The 15,661-nt window shown below is 42.8% G+C and overlaps 1 protein-coding gene across 3 annotated transcripts in view; it reads left to right on the top strand.

Annotated features, from left to right (window-relative positions):
- Positions 1-12,837, top strand: part of LOC116412219 — a 52,287-nt gene extending 39,450 nt beyond the window's left edge. For 2 of the 3 annotated variants that reach the window (XM_031905957.1, XM_031905956.1), the window contains one exon: positions 12,204-12,837. In XM_031905957.1, coding sequence (XP_031761817.1) covers positions 12,204-12,631 — 428 coding nt within the window. In that variant the 3' untranslated portion in view covers positions 12,632-12,837. Of the gene's footprint in view, positions 1-1,401; positions 1,442-12,203 lie in introns of those variants that run through there. The other variant, XR_004223590.1, reaches the window with a different exon arrangement.
- Positions 12,838-15,661: the final 2,824 nt, after the last annotated feature.

The raw sequence follows: 15,661 nt of genomic DNA, 5'->3' as shown, positions 1-15,661 counted from the left end.
CATTTTTTTAAGCAATCACAACCTATACCTTAAGAAACCACAAGGTGGTGCAATGAAACAATAAAACAATGCTGGAGGCATAACATGCACAGTACCAAAATTTTGGCCCCGCCCCTTGTATGCGCATAAACAGCTGATGTTACCCTATAATAACCAGTTCATAGTGATAATTGAAGGTCAGTTCATTGAAGGTCAGTGGAGTTTGCCTTAAATTTAATCTTTGCATAAACTGCATAGATTTAGGAACCAATAACCAGTCAGTAATAGTTTATAAAAATAGTAAAAATATAAGTGGTAATAAGTCAGTCTTTTAATGGGGTCAGTGGAGTTTATACGTAAGTTATGCAAGTTTCTTTAAAAGTAATGTAAGTTTTTGCACAAGTTACGTAAATTGCCTAAGCGTAGGGGCCCAATGATGTTGCTTTGGGGCCCAATAACCAGTCATTTCCCTGCTGAAACTTCATGTAGGAGACACTAATATAATTCAGTAAATATATCCCAATATACACAGCTGATGTTTCACTATAATAATCAGTTTATATAAATAGTTAAAATTAATAATACGTGCACTAATAAGTTAGTCATTAGGGGGATGTAGAATTTACCTTAAGTTGTTTAATTTGTTGGTGGTCAGTGGATTTTGCCCCAGTCTGCCCCTTCTTCGCATTGTCTTTTGCTTGATATGCAAGTTATGTAATTTTTTTAAAGTAGAAGGAAAGGTAAAAACTAAGTAAACTTTATAAAAAAGGTCTATGTACTGTAAATACAGCATAAGCACTCACAATCCTCTATCAAAAGAAACACAGGATTTTTTGTCTCGTTTTTTGTAAACATGTTGTTCGGGTGTCCAACTTCGGGTGTCACATTCGGATCTATATAGACATTTGCCTAGTGACCCTATTGTGCAATTTAAGACACAGGTTGTGGAAGTGGTAACTAAGGCATATGATTCTGGCATTATTACCTTACAAATATTTAACGCATAACCATCCAAAATGCCTGATCATATATATCTTGCCAAAGGTGCATAAGATTTTAACACCTTCTGGACAACCTTTTGTGTCTGGACAGCATTCACTGCTGCAGCCTATTGGTAAATATCTTGATACTTTACACTATTAATACCTCATAAGGGTAGACGTTTCTTAGAGGACTGATGCATATTGTGGTCCCCCAATTTCTTTTGTGTTAGATTTATTATATTTAACTCTTACTTTAAATTATTTTCCATTTGAGTCTGATAATTTTTTGCAGGTATCAGAGATTACAATGGGTGCAAAAAACAAGTTGTCTAAATCCAGGCAGTATCATTCTGTGGCTACTAAAGCAAATAAAGTACTGTCTTGTAGAAAAAAAGGGCATTGACTCAAGGGATGAAAACATAATTTTGTTTCTTTATAGGTCTCTGGTAAGGCCTTACCTTGAGTATGAAGTGCAGTTTTGGGCTCCAGTCCATGAGAAGGATATTAATGAGCTGGAGAGAGTACAGAGACCTGCAACTTAACTGGTAAAGGGGATAGATGAATTAAACTATGAGGTTAGACCAGGGAACCCCAATCTTTTTTTTACCCCACACTAAAATGTAAAAAGACTTGGGGAGCAACACAAGCATAAAACATGTTCATGGGGGTGCCAAATAAGTACTGTTATTGGCTATTTGGTAGAACCTATATGGACTGGCAGCCTACAGGAAGCTCTATTCGGCAGTACACCTGGTTTTTATGCAACCAAAACTTGCTTTCAAGCCAAGAATTCAAAAATGAGCACCTGCTTTTAGGCCACTGGGAGCAATGTCCAAGGGGTTGGAGTGCAACATGTTGCTCACGAGCCACTGGTTGGGGATCACTGGGTTAGACTGTCAATGTTGGGGTTGTTTTCTCTAAAAAAAAAAAAAAAAAGGTGCTTGCAAGGGAACATGATTACTCTGTAAAAGTACATTATAGGGGATTATAGGCAGATAGGGGATGTTTTTTTCCATAAAAATGACCAACGCACCTTCAATCTAAAGGGCCAAACCTTTAGATTGGAGGAATGGAACTCATTTGAAGCAGCGTAAGTGGTTTTTCACAGTAAGGGCAGTGAGGTTGTGGAATGCCCTTCCTAGTGATTCTGTTAATGCCTTTAAGAGGAGCTTGGATCAGTTCTTGAACAAGCATTGTATTCAAGGCTATTGTGATGCTACAATCTACAGTTAGTATTGATGTTGGTATAAATTGTTTATGTACGTTAGTGTATAGATAGGTCAGTATAGGTTTGTGTGTGTTGGGTATACTTGGAAGGGTTGAACTTTTTTCAACCCAATGTAACTACAGTATGACAATGAAACTAAAAAAACGAATGGAACTTAAAGGAGAAGGAAAAGTAAAAATCACTGGGGGTGCCTGTCAGGGAACGCGCTACTCTGAGACGCGTCTGACATGGGGACGGGGAACAGGGGTTACACTCAGTCACGTTTCACACAGGTTAGACTAACCTCAAGCACCCCCAAACACACCGCCCCAAATAACTATTCACTGCCACCATCTATCATTAAAAGGCGATAGAAACCTAATTACACAAATATATCACACAAACTTTCTTACTGTAGTGAGGGATAGTTCTACTACTTCCACAAACACACCAGTAGCCAAGGTTAATTTACAAACACACTTTCCTACTGACAGTCCACTAGTTAATTAGTAGTTACACAGAACTGCCCCCCCCCCTACTCAACACACATACAGCCCAACAGTTACAGCATTTAGGCCTGAGCAGTCATACAAGGTACGTGGAGATCGTTATAGAGCCAAAGGACAGAACTTATTAAATTTTATATTTAATATTACAAGGGTAAACAGTGCATTTTACAAAGATGTTACAAAAAGAGAGACAAACATACAAACAGTAAATAAAATAAAAGGAAATAAAACACAGAGAAAACCCTATGTACGTTACCGAGTTATCTTTTGTGTCCTCTGAGGCAAGAGGTTGGAAATCCTGAGCCCATCCCCCAACATAAGTTGAGACCTCCAGAATGAGCTAAAGAATACCTGGGCATGCGTGCTTTTATCCCTCGCTGGGCCCCTCCCTTATTACAGTATGCATGAGGGGGGAGTGTCCAGAAACTGGTCACATGACCCCCCCCCCTGTAAAGAGCTACACTTCTCATGCCAGTTTCTTGTCATATAATATTGGTACTTGCCAGTACCCAATATTATTATGAAAATGATTGTTTTAACCCAAGGGGATTGTTTTAACCCATATGTGGGCAATCAAAATGATACCAAACATGAGGGGTGTCTCATGTCCCAGTCCCCCAGAAACTATCCCTAACTGTTGGGTATAGGAAGTCCCTGTTTGGTATCATTGGGAAGCATGGGGCCTCCTCATAAACCACATATGATTTATGAGGATGTGAACCCTAAAGCAAAGGAGATATGGATCCCTTTCTATAATCCATATTTTTCTGATAGCTGCACCCCCCCTGCTGTTCTAGGTCCACAACTGACTTCTTTGATCACAGATCAAAGAAATCAATAGCCCCAGGTTTCCCGCCCTCCAAATGGCTGGATTTGCATTGTCTGCTCCCTCTGCTGAATTTGTCACCTCCCGCAGTCCCTGGTTGTGTCTTTAGGGGGTATTTGTGAATTACCCCCTACTGGGAAGGGTTTCCCTCAAATGTGGATTCCAAATGTTAGGTTGATGCATCGCTCCTAATTGACTTTAATTGTCCTCTTTCTTCTGTCTCCTGAATTCCAGGGCTGGCGCATGCGCAGTAGAGTGAAAAAGCCTACTTTTTTGTTAAAGTTTGGCTTTTCACTCTACTGCGTATGCACAAGCATGCCAAGACCGAAGAAGGAAGAGGAACACTCGCTTGCAGGTACCCCGGGCTGGTACTGTTTTCTTCTCACAGGAGCACCAGCCTGGGGTAAAAGGTAAGCAGTTATAGTCACCGGGGGTGCCTAACATTTTGGAACCCCCACGTGACTTAGCCTTTCCTTCTTCTTTAAAGTATTGGCCAGTAGTGTAGAATATAGCAGCTCCAAGTTCAAGTTTAACGTAAAAGGTATACAAACAAAATAAAAAAATAAAAAAAACTCCACTCCCCTCCCAACTTAGTGATTTCTCAATACTTATTGAGAAAGCAGAGTTTGATATAATAAAATGTAACTTTCAGTAGTGTACATTAAATTCAGTCCAATAGACGAAACACAAACAGAAATCCCATAAGGTCAAAAACCCTGCTCCAAGACATTATTCATGTGTGGACCTATTACTGCAGAATCTTATGTGAGCAACTGAACTAATCTAGGGCAATGTAGAGTCAAATGGGCTCAGCCTCACCTCTGTCCCTGCCTCACTAAGGAGAAGTAAATCATGACACCATTAAATAACCATTCTCCCTTGGTGTCCTTCTAGCCCTCAATTGTATTGCTAGCTCTGTATTGTGCAGTACCTCAGTCACATCTGTTGCCACTAAGTGTTAGTCACTACTCGGGCAGTCACATAAAGAGTTCCTGACGCATGTTTCGCTCATAAAAAAGCTTTGTCAAGGAACAGTAACAGCAAAAAATTTTATTAAAAAAATTAAAACTACACCCTCTAAATAATACCTACGTCCAGCTGCATTGTACTTATTCACCTACCATTTAGCCAAAAAATCCCTCAATAAAACTCCTCTCCATGCTATGGAAACATTTTTGAAGAAAGGCGATACGGCAACTAACCCCTCTCTACGAGCGCGCCCCCGATGTCTCCCCTCTTCACATGACATCCGGCCGTAACCCGGAAGTTCAGTTATTGCCGGTAAGAGAAGGGGGAAGAGACATGCTGCTTGAACAGCTGAGGGGGATAGACACACGAATGCTGGGTGAATGGAATGCAAAGGGAAAGGGGACTTGTGGCAGATACGCTGGGAGAAAAGGCTACTGGAGGGAAGCCGGTGGCAGAGTAGCTTAGCTGGTTGCTAAGCAACGCGACGCACGGAAGCGGGATATCCAAAACCAGGAAGAAGCTGACGGCAGCGCGAACGTAGGGGAAAGAAGCTTTCAAGCCCTGCAAGATGGCGAACACCCTATATACTTGATAAAAAAGTGGCGATTCTGATTTTTTACTGATACTTTATAGGAATGCAGTATGCAGCAGAGTATTTCAAGTAAAAACTGTAAGTTGATTGATTGGGGCTGGGATGTCTAAATGGTGTTATTGGTCCTTTAAGCCTGACAATCGGAGTGACAAATAGCTTAGTTTAAAATAATGGGCCAATGTAAAATAAGGAATTAAAATAACAGACTAACTTGCACTCTTTGTGCAGTGAGAAGTGACCTTCCCTTCTTTTCTAACTTATCAGTAGGGGTGTGTATATTCCTTAATCCCAAGAACAAAATTCACAACATTGCTATGACAGTTATTTGCAATAATACTGTATATATTAATCAGGTTGCAGGTTAGAATTATCCATCAGGTTAGAATTATCCATCCACATACCAATATTTAATTATGCTAAATATTTATTAAAAGTTATATTAATCCAAAATGAATGTGTTGAACAGACCGTAATCCTTGATGATATGTCATATCACAACTGGGCTTTCCAAAAACTGTGAAGTACAAACAGGAAAAGCAGGCTGGCACTCCAGATCACACAACAGTATAGACATTCAAATCAGCTCAAAGTATGTTAAAAACATTCTTAGTTTATTGAATCCATACAAAAAGCAAAGCCTTACATGTTTCGTACCACAAAGGGCACTTAATCATAGGCTAAATTTCAACTGCAAAGGTACACACTATTTAAACCAGAAATGACCAATCACATTCTAGAAGAGAAAGGCCAATCACAGTGAACATGTCATTAAAGGGGACATATAGGATAAATGGCAAAACCCTAACCCTGTAGGCAATTATGAATAATATACGGTGCTTGTTTCACTTTGTGCTAAAAATTAATCCTATCTGTAAAAATGGCCCCTTTATTGGAGCTCCCTATAGATCCTATCACTTCTCTGTCCGAGTTTGAAATGGAGAGTGGGCGTGTCCTAACGGTCCCTGCCAGAGGCACAGTAGGAGGGGGAGAGCCAATCACAGCCCTGCACTCCCACAAGCAAAGACAGGCTTCAGTTCCCTATCAGGTCAGCCTAGCTGCTGATTGGTTCCTACCCTACAGTGCAGTGTATTGAGAGTCGGCGGCTCCCCAGCTCATCCAGAGAATTCAGCCAGCAGGAAGTGGAACTGATGGGCGGGACTAGTGCAGTTTTGGTGGAATTTCTCAATAAATCAGTCTGAAATACAACTTTTTTAATCACATTCCTTCTATATCTGGAGGAGTATAATTCTCTGGTACATTCTTAATTTTTATAGGATAAATCTCCTTTAGGGCTCTGGCACACGGGGGAGATTAGTCGCCCGCGGCGCGATTTCGCACAAATCGCCCCGCCGCGTGTGCCATCCCGCCGGCGACTTACATGTTCGCCGGCGGGATGGCGGGTCATGGCAACTCGGGGAGATTAGTTGCCCGTGAACAGGGAGTTTTGTCGCGGGCGACTAATCTCCCCCGTGTGCCAGAGCCCTTAAAACAGTTGTCTTAATCCTGCACATGTGCTTTTATCTTTGTTGTAACTTAATTAAGTTACAAGAAGGATAAAAGCACATGTAATCCTGCACATGTGCTTTAATCCTTGTTGTTACTTAATTAAGTAACAACAAGGATTAAAGCACATGTGCAGGATTTCAGGAACTAGATAAATGAAGGCATGGTATCCACCATTAGGCACATATAAAGCATTACATTATACATAACATGAAACATCATACTCAAAATGTAAACCTTCAGGTTGTCTCGTATGTAAATAAAAGATCCATTTTGTCTCTTTCTTTATAAGAGCATTAGTATACCTCCAAGGACCTGGAATAATTCTATCTATGCCTGTAACTGTTAAGTAGGACAAAGGTCTGTTAGAACACTCAAAAAATGCCTATCAACAATTGTTTTACATTTACCATCAGAAATGTTTAAAATATGCTCACGGATCCATTCATTTAGTTTTCTACTTATTTGACCTATATATTGCACATTTTATGGCACATTTTAAACTTTTTTGATGGTAAATATAAAACAATTGTTGCTAGACTTTTTTTGAGTGTTCTAGTGTGACTAACTCTGCAAAGTTTAGGGACCCTAGGATTAATAGTTAAAAAACAGCAGCAGTTTAAATTTAAACCAATAAAAGTCAATAGGTAACTTGTGATTCATACCCCCCAACTGTCCCGCTTTAAGCGGGACAGTCCCGCTTTCTATAGCTCGTCCCGCTGTCCCGGATAGTTCCCTGAATATCCCGCATTTTCGTAATAGATTACAGAAATGCGGGACATTCATAGAACGATCCGCGACAGCGGGATGAGCGCTCCGACTCCTTGCGCTGCTTCTCTCATGTGGCTCCTTCTCCGGCGGTCCCTGGCCCTTTTATAAGGTTGCGCCCGTGCGTAATGAAGTCACACGTACGCACGGGCGCAACCTTATAAAAGGACCTGGGACCACCGGAGAAGGAGCCACATAAGAAGAGAAGCAGCGCAAGGAGTCGGAGCGCGTATGGGGGTGCTCTGTGTATGGGGGGGTGTTCTGTGTATGGGGGGTGCTCTGTGTATGGGGGGTGCTCTGTGTATGGGGGGTGCTCTGTGTATGGGGGGGTGTTCTGTGTATGGGGGGTGTTCTGTGTATGGGGGGTGCTGTGTATGGGGGGTGCTCTGTGTATGGGGGGGTGTTCTGTGTATGGGGGGGTGTTCTGTGTATGGGGGGTGCTCTGTGTATGGGGGTGCTCTGTGTATGGGGGGTGTTCTGTGTATGGGGGTGCTCTGTGTATGGGGGGTGCTCTGTGTATGGGGGGTGCTCTGTGTATGGGGGGGTGTTCTGTGTATGGGGGTGCTCTGTGTATGGGGGGTGCTCTGTGTATGAAGGGCACTGTGTATGAAGGGCACTGTGTATGGGGGGGTGTTCTGTGTATGGGGGGTGTTCTGTGTATGGGGGTGCTCTGTGTATGGGGGGGGTGTTCTGTGTATGGGGGTGCTCTGTGTATGGGGGTGCTCTGTGTATGAAGGGCACTGTGTATGGGGGGGGTGTTCTGTGTATGGGGGGTGCTCTGTGTATGAAGGGCACTGTGTATGGGGGGTGCTCTGTGTATGGGGGGGTGCTCTGTGTATGGGGGGGTGTTCTGTGTATGGGGGTGTTCTGTGTATGGGGGGTGCTCTGTGTATGGGGGGGTGCTCTGTGTATGGGGGGGTGCTCTGTGTATGGGGGGTTGTTCTGTGTATGGGGGGTGTTCTGTGTATGAAGGGCACTGTGTATGGGGGCACTGTGTATAAAGGGTACTGTGTATGGGGGGGTTCTGTGTATGAAGGGCACTGTGTATGGGGGCACTGTGTATAAAGGGTACTGTGTATGGGGGGCACACTGTATGGGGGGCACTGTGTATAAAGGGTACTGTGTATGAAGGGTACTGTGTATGGGGGGCACACTGTATGGGGTGCACTGTGTATAAAGGGTACTGTGTATGGGGGGCACACTGTATGGGGTGCACTGTGTATAAAGGGTACTGTGTATGGGGGGCATGCTGTATGGGGGGCACTGTGTATAAAGGGTACTGTGTATGGGGGGCACGCTGTATGGGGGGCACTGTGTATAAAGGGTACTGTGTATGGGGGGCACACTGTATGGGGGCACTGTGTATAAAGGGTACTGTGTATGGGGGGCTCTGTGTATAAAGGGTACTGTGTATGGGGGCACTGTGTGGATGGGGGGCTCTGTGTATGAGTCTCCCCTGTGTGGGGGGGCAAAACTGGTAGATAGTTAGAACTCACATATAACTGACTGCCTTCTCTCTATATTTGTATTTATATGTAGGAGTTGCTATATTGTTTCCCTTAGGTAGTACAGTATGAGGGTATAGCACATTTGCATCTGATCCCGCCATTTCAACTATATAAAAGGAGTATTTTTGGAAAACAATGGGGTGTGTTAATTGGGGCGTGGCCACAAAAGTGGGCGTGGTCAAAAAATTTGCTGCGCTGCGCTCGACAAATCTTTTTGTCCCTCTTTTCGGTTTTCAAATGTTGGGAGGTATGGTGATTGGTGGTTGGTGGGTGTGCCTCCAGTCACCCAGTGACAAACAGTGGACACCCTGGCATAAATTAGTCCCCCAGTGACTAACTTTGCAACGTTTGGGGCATAAAAATTGGGAGACTGACAGCATTTTACACTTCACCATTGAAAGTAAATAGGTGAAATGTGATTGGCTGTTGGTGGCTCCGCCCACTTAAAAAAAAAAACCTTTGAACTGCAAATACCCAGTGACTAACTCTGGAAAGTTTAACAACTCTGGAATAAATACTTTAAATAATAGCATCAGTTTAAATATATACCAATAACATTTACTGGAAATGGATTGGCTGTTGGTGGCTCCACCCACTTGTTTTAACCCTGAATATGTAGTGAGCCAGTGACTGACTGTGCAAAGTTTGGGAACCCTGACATAAATGTGTTAAATTTAAACCAAAAAAGTTCAATAGGTGAAGTCTGATTGGCTGTTGGTGGCTCCACCCACTTTTTAAAACCTAAAAATGGTGTTAATACTGTGAGAATGGCAGCAGGTTGAATTTCCCCATTGAAAATCAATAGTTAAAATTTGATTGGCTGTTGGAGGCTCCATCCACTTTTTCTAACCGCAGTTACCTGGTGACTAGCTTTGTGTGCATTAAAAAATGGTCCAAAAAAACGAGTGATATTTATAGCATGCGTTAAAAATATTATCACTTCTTATTTTTTGCGAGGTAACGATCTATTCACTAAAAGGACACTTGTCTGAATTAAGAAGCGATGTTCTTGACGTTATTTATCTGGTGATTGTGAGGATTGCAATGGATTGCTGATGGTAAGCCTATTGCGCATGCTACTTTTATAGAAGAGTTGTTACAAGCCCTTATGCTTCCACACACCCTAGTGGTAGTTAAGTGCCGTGGGCACTCTACCGCCGGTGACCATATAGCTAACTGCAATACTTTTGCCAATGCTATTGTGTGAAGGGCGGCTGCCCATCCTACCGACCTCCCCTCCTGATAAGCCCCCACCTGATATTACTGCCTTATGCGTGCCACTATCTCTGCTGCATGATTTGCTTTTATATGAGCTACAGTTATATGCCAGATTTAACATACTGGCAGGATAATATGTTGACCATCAACGACAATGGTCCCTGGTCGAAAGGAGGGATTATAGGTCTCCAACATGCAGCGCCATTGTTCATTATGCAGTTCACGGTGTCATGTAAACAGGAAAGTCATAGCAAGTGCATGTAAACAGGAAAGTCATAGCAAGTGAAACACTGAAATGTAGGTCATGTAACATAGTAACGTAGTTACATCGTAACATAGTAAGTTGGGTTGAAAAAAGACATACGTCCATCATGTTCAACCATAATGCCTATATATAACCTGCCTAACTACTAGTTGATCCAGAGGAAGGCAAAAAACCCCATCTGAAGCCTCTCTAATTTGCCGCAGAGGGGAAAAAATTCCTTCTTGACTCCAAGATGGCAATCGGACCAGTCCCTGGATCAACTTGTACTAAGAGCTATCTCCCATAACCCTGTATTCCCTCACTTGCTAAGAATCCATCCAGCCCCTTCTTAAAGTTATATAATGTATCAGCCAGCACAACTGATATAAGTGGCTTGCATATTTTTACATCCCAGGTGCATGACCTTACATTTATCCACATTAAATCTCATCTGCCACTTAGCGGCCTAGATTTCCAGTTGGTCAAGATCCTGCTGCAAGGATGCCACATCCTGGATAGAATTGACTGGTCTGCAGAGTTTTGTGTCATCTGCAAACACTGATACATTACTTATAATACCATCCCCCGAGTCATTTATGAACAAATTAAACAAAAGTGGACCCAGTACAGAACCCTGAGGGACCCCACTGAGAACCTTATTCCAAGTAGAGAATGTACCATTAACAACCACCCTCTGTACCCGATCCTGTATCCAGTTTTCTATCTATGTGCAAATAACTTCACTAAGACCAATAGACCTTAGTTTAGAAAGCAGTCGTTTGTGGGGAGTGGTATCAAATGCTTTGGCAAAATCCAAATAGATTATATCTACTGCATCCCCACTGTCTAGCTTATTACTTACCTCATCATAAAAAGCAATTAAATTGGTCTGACATGACCTGTCCTTCATAAAGCCATGCTGATTACTGCTCATAATGGCATTCTCCAGTACATAATTTTGTATGTGATCCCTTAACAAGCCTTCAAATAACTTGCCCACCACGGATGTCAAACTTACAGGCCTATAATTGCCAGGCTGAGATCTTACTCCCTTTTTAAATATAGGAATGACATTCGCCTTCTTCCAATCCGTAGGTACCATACCTCATGAAAGCGAGTCTGAGAATATCAGAAACAAGGGCCACTTTAATTCTGACCCTAGCTCTCTCAGTACCCGAGGGTGTATTCCATCTGGCCCAGGTGCCTTGTTTACATTTATCTTGTGTATCCCTTTAAGCACCATATCCTGTGTCAACCACTGTGTAGTTGGAGCTGAGGCAACAGTGCAGCTATTGGGTGGGACTTGGCACTCTGGCTCCTCTACTGTATACACAGAAGAAAAGAACTGGTTAAGCACATCTGCTTTTTCTGTATCCGCTGTCACCATATTGTTACTATAACTCAATGGGGCCACACCCTCAACCTGCATCTTTTTACTATTAATATACTTAAACTTTTTGGGGTTAGTCTTGGCCTCTGCCGCGATGCGCTCCTCATTTTCTATCTTTGCCTTCCGGATTGCTGTTTTACAACACATGTTATAGTGTTTATATTCATTAAACACAGCTACTGTCCCCTCTGACTTATATTTCTTAAAAGCTTATGTAAACAGGAAAGTCATAGCAAGTGGAAACATTTAAACTGGAGGGTATCAATACCTCCTTGTCATAGTGGACAGGTTCAGTAGGTAAATGGGAGCAATACCTACCCACATGCAAACATCAAAAAAAAAAATCCATTTGAAATTTTAATGGGTAGGCCTTTTCCCACTCCGTGGACAAGGACTCCCTTGGTCATTGTACCGGGCGATTTGGATCAGATACGGGAACAATATGTAACTGAGGTTTTGAATGGTCACTACGGTGATGTTTCTCTCTCTTTTCCTATTCCTTCACAGGAACCTACACACATCCATATCAACCAGGAGACATTGTGCTCGTACGGAGACTCCATCCAAAGAAAGGGGGAACCACCCCATACGGAGATCCCACGACTGTGATAGCCATCACCAGAACCACCGTCCTGACATCTGACAGCAACCAATGGATACACGCAATGTGCCTCAAGAGGGCTTCAGGGAAGGTTACTCCACAGGATACCCCATCCTTGGATGACGGCGACTGCCCCTTGTGGCCCCACCTTGTCCTCGCCCCAGGAAACAGTGGTCACATCTGTAAAATCCTCGTTCTAGGAGGTTTTGTCTACTTTATCATTTTCCTCAGCACCATGTGTGCATATCACCCTGAGGAGCTACCCTGGTCGTATGGACAGTCTCCGCACCGCCCCAACGGGAACATAACAGTACATGGCACGGGTTGTTCTTAACACTAGTTACATGTGTCTAAAGGATGTCACTAATGCAACTGAACTGATTGAGACTTGCTTCGTAGCTGTCGCTACTCCCACTACTGTGCTTACTGACATTTTTCATGCTAAAATAATGACTCTGAAGTGCAAGATTCTGATACTGAAACACATGTCCCCATATATGCTTATATTGCAGACCAATATGCTACTAAACACATACGAAAGAATTTTGCTTCCATAGTTACTCACAATGTAACCGCAAGACTTGTAATGTTAGCATGACTGGTAATGTTAGCGAAATCCCTGCGTGCATTCAGGCACGTTTGATTAAGAGTACTGACCCACACCCAGTGTGCAGTAGACTGATCTCCCAATGCACCAACATCACCACAACTATGTCATGTAATCATACCATTTTGTCACCTTGTTTAGATAAGCATGTGCCGATGCCCAGAGGTTGGTTCTTCTCTTGTGGGAACAACTCGTTTAATTACATTCCAGCTAATATTTCCGGTGGACCCGGTGCCTTAACTAGACTTTTAGCTGTTCCTACAACCCACCCCAGATGGACCACACAGGCCCAACACCCTAAGAAAGGCACAGATTATGAACACCTACCTGAAGATTGTGAGTCAGACTTACACTTAATGTCTAGGTCTGAAATAGCGCTAGGATTCTCACTGGTAGGAGTAAACAAATTAATAAAATCGCTTGCATCATAGTTAAGAGCATTAATGCCACCAGCACTGCAATTGCAAATCTATTGACTGACTTAGGAGATGTTAGAAAAGCTGTACTACAAAATCGTTGTTTTTCCCAAATACAGCTTGCACCTTACGAAATATATGTTTTGAAAAACAACTTAATCTTATCTGTGCACTAACGCCTCTTTTACTCCTTGTGTCCTCCTTAAAATTCCTGTCCCGCATTAGCCAACCTTGAAGGCCATTCTTGAAGCTAATGAGGTTCTACTCTATTTTTTATAATGATTCCTTTGTATCTGCACATACACAAGGGGTATAAAAGCTATGATCACGTAAGAATAAACTGAACAAGTTTGAGCTTCCATTGTGGTTGTGACCTTCTTGTTCCTGTGCACGTCTTTGTCCTGGCAGGAGTGCTCCTACAAGTCACTACACTCAATCTGTGGTCAGGAACCCTAACAGTGATGACAGATTTTTGAGCGATATTTTAAACCATGAAATATATTTATGCGTTATTTCGTAGCACGCAATATTAGCGCACACTATTACGCATGTAACCATTACTTTCTGAAAACTAGCATTATGAAAATGACCATTTCCCTGAAAACTCTAGGATGCATCACTCTAGGTCAATCACATACTTGATCCTCCTCTTCACAAGCTGCAGCTGCAACATAAACACAATCAATGCTGGATGAAATGATATGCCACAGTGTCTCTGATGTGCTGGCAGCTTTAATGGTGGCTCAGTGCAGGTTTTATGTCCATAATGCTTACCAGCAATGCTACCATTGGGGAGAAGATAGATGTAGTGTGCTTCTTCCACATCTCCTGACATGTGACTTATTACAGTGCATTGTGGGAGGGTCAGAGGCTCCACAGAAAATGTTTCACTGCATTTACAGCAAACAGCCAGCAGAGGAAGTTCACTGTTAATGAGCAACAATAAACAACAAGATGATGGAAGCTATGCTGGAGACATGACACTCCCCGTCTGGTATCTATAGATACCACCACTTCATTCCTCAGGAGATAGCAACAGGGTCAGTTCAGATACTGGCCTGAGGACTAATTTGGTTTCTCCTTGCTTGGATATTTGAACCTCAACTTTGCGGACTCTTCCATCCTCACTGGGTAATGTTTAGGCAACAAGACCTAAAGACCATTAATTTCTTTGCGACTGGCAGTCTTTCACGAGAACAATGTCACCAGGCTTAAGGTTGGGTTTGGCAGTTTGCCTTTTGTTACGTGGCTGCAAAGTAGAAATGTATTGCTCTCTTCATCTGTCCCAAAAGGTGTTTGCAAGACACTGTACTTGTCTCCACTGGCACTTGTACAGTCTTTGTTAGTAAATTCCCCCAAGGGAGCAGTCACTGTTTTTTGAGTAAGCAGAGTGGCGGGTGTAAGATAGGAAGGATCTTCTGGGTCATTCGAGACAGTAGTAAGGGGTCTAGCATTATAATATCTGAAAGACTCATGGGTGAGCCTTGCAGTTCCTACATGCAAGAAGATGGAGTTGAGGATCCTCGTGGCTATGCCAATCATCCTTTCCCAGGCACCTCCCATGTGAGAAGAGTGAGGTGGGTTAAAATTCCAGGTGCAGTCCTGATCAGCTAGGTATCTCTCCACATCCTTCACATAAACGTTTGATGAGATTTGCAGTTCTTTGGCTGCCCCAACAAAGTTAGTGCCCCTGTCAGAGCGAATAAGTTTCACAGGGCCTCATATTGCAATGAAGTGTCTGAGGGCATTTATGAAACTTGAAGTGTCCATTGATTCAATTACCTCGAAATGGACAGCTCTGATGGTCATATAAGTGAATATGACAGCCCAGCGTTTACTATTTGCATGATTTCCTCTAGTATGTCGTGTGGAAACAGACCAAGGACCAAATACATCTAGACCAACATTGGTGAAAGGTGGGTCTTGGCAAAGTGTCAGTGGATTTCAGCATCTGAATTTGCATCCACTAGCTCAAATGTTTCATTTTTTAGAAGCAGTTTGTTCAGTGTTACACAAGAATGCAGGTCCTGTGAGCCAAGATGTGCTTTTAAGTTGACTTGCAGCAACAGCTCTGGTTGCGTGGTCTGTGGGGTTGTAGTCAGTAGGTACATAGTGCCACTGTTCTGGACAGGTGGATCTCCTAATTCTGAGTACTCTGTTGCTGACATAAACATAAAACCTTCTGGTTTCATTTTAGATATAACCCAGTACTACCTTGCTGTCTGTGTAGAAAACAGTCTCTTTGAGTTTTATGTCTATCTCAGCTGTAACAAGTTCAGCTAGCTCCACAGCTAGAACAGCAGCACAGAATTCCAGTCTGGATATAGTATGCTCTGGAATT

Source organism: Xenopus tropicalis, chromosome 7, assembly GCF_000004195.4.
Source record: "Xenopus tropicalis strain Nigerian chromosome 7, UCB_Xtro_10.0, whole genome shotgun sequence".
Classification (NCBI taxonomy): Eukaryota; Metazoa; Chordata; class Amphibia; order Anura; family Pipidae; genus Xenopus; species Xenopus tropicalis.
Note: the sequence above shows the minus strand (reverse complement) of the source record. Positions and strands in the feature narration are given on the sequence as shown.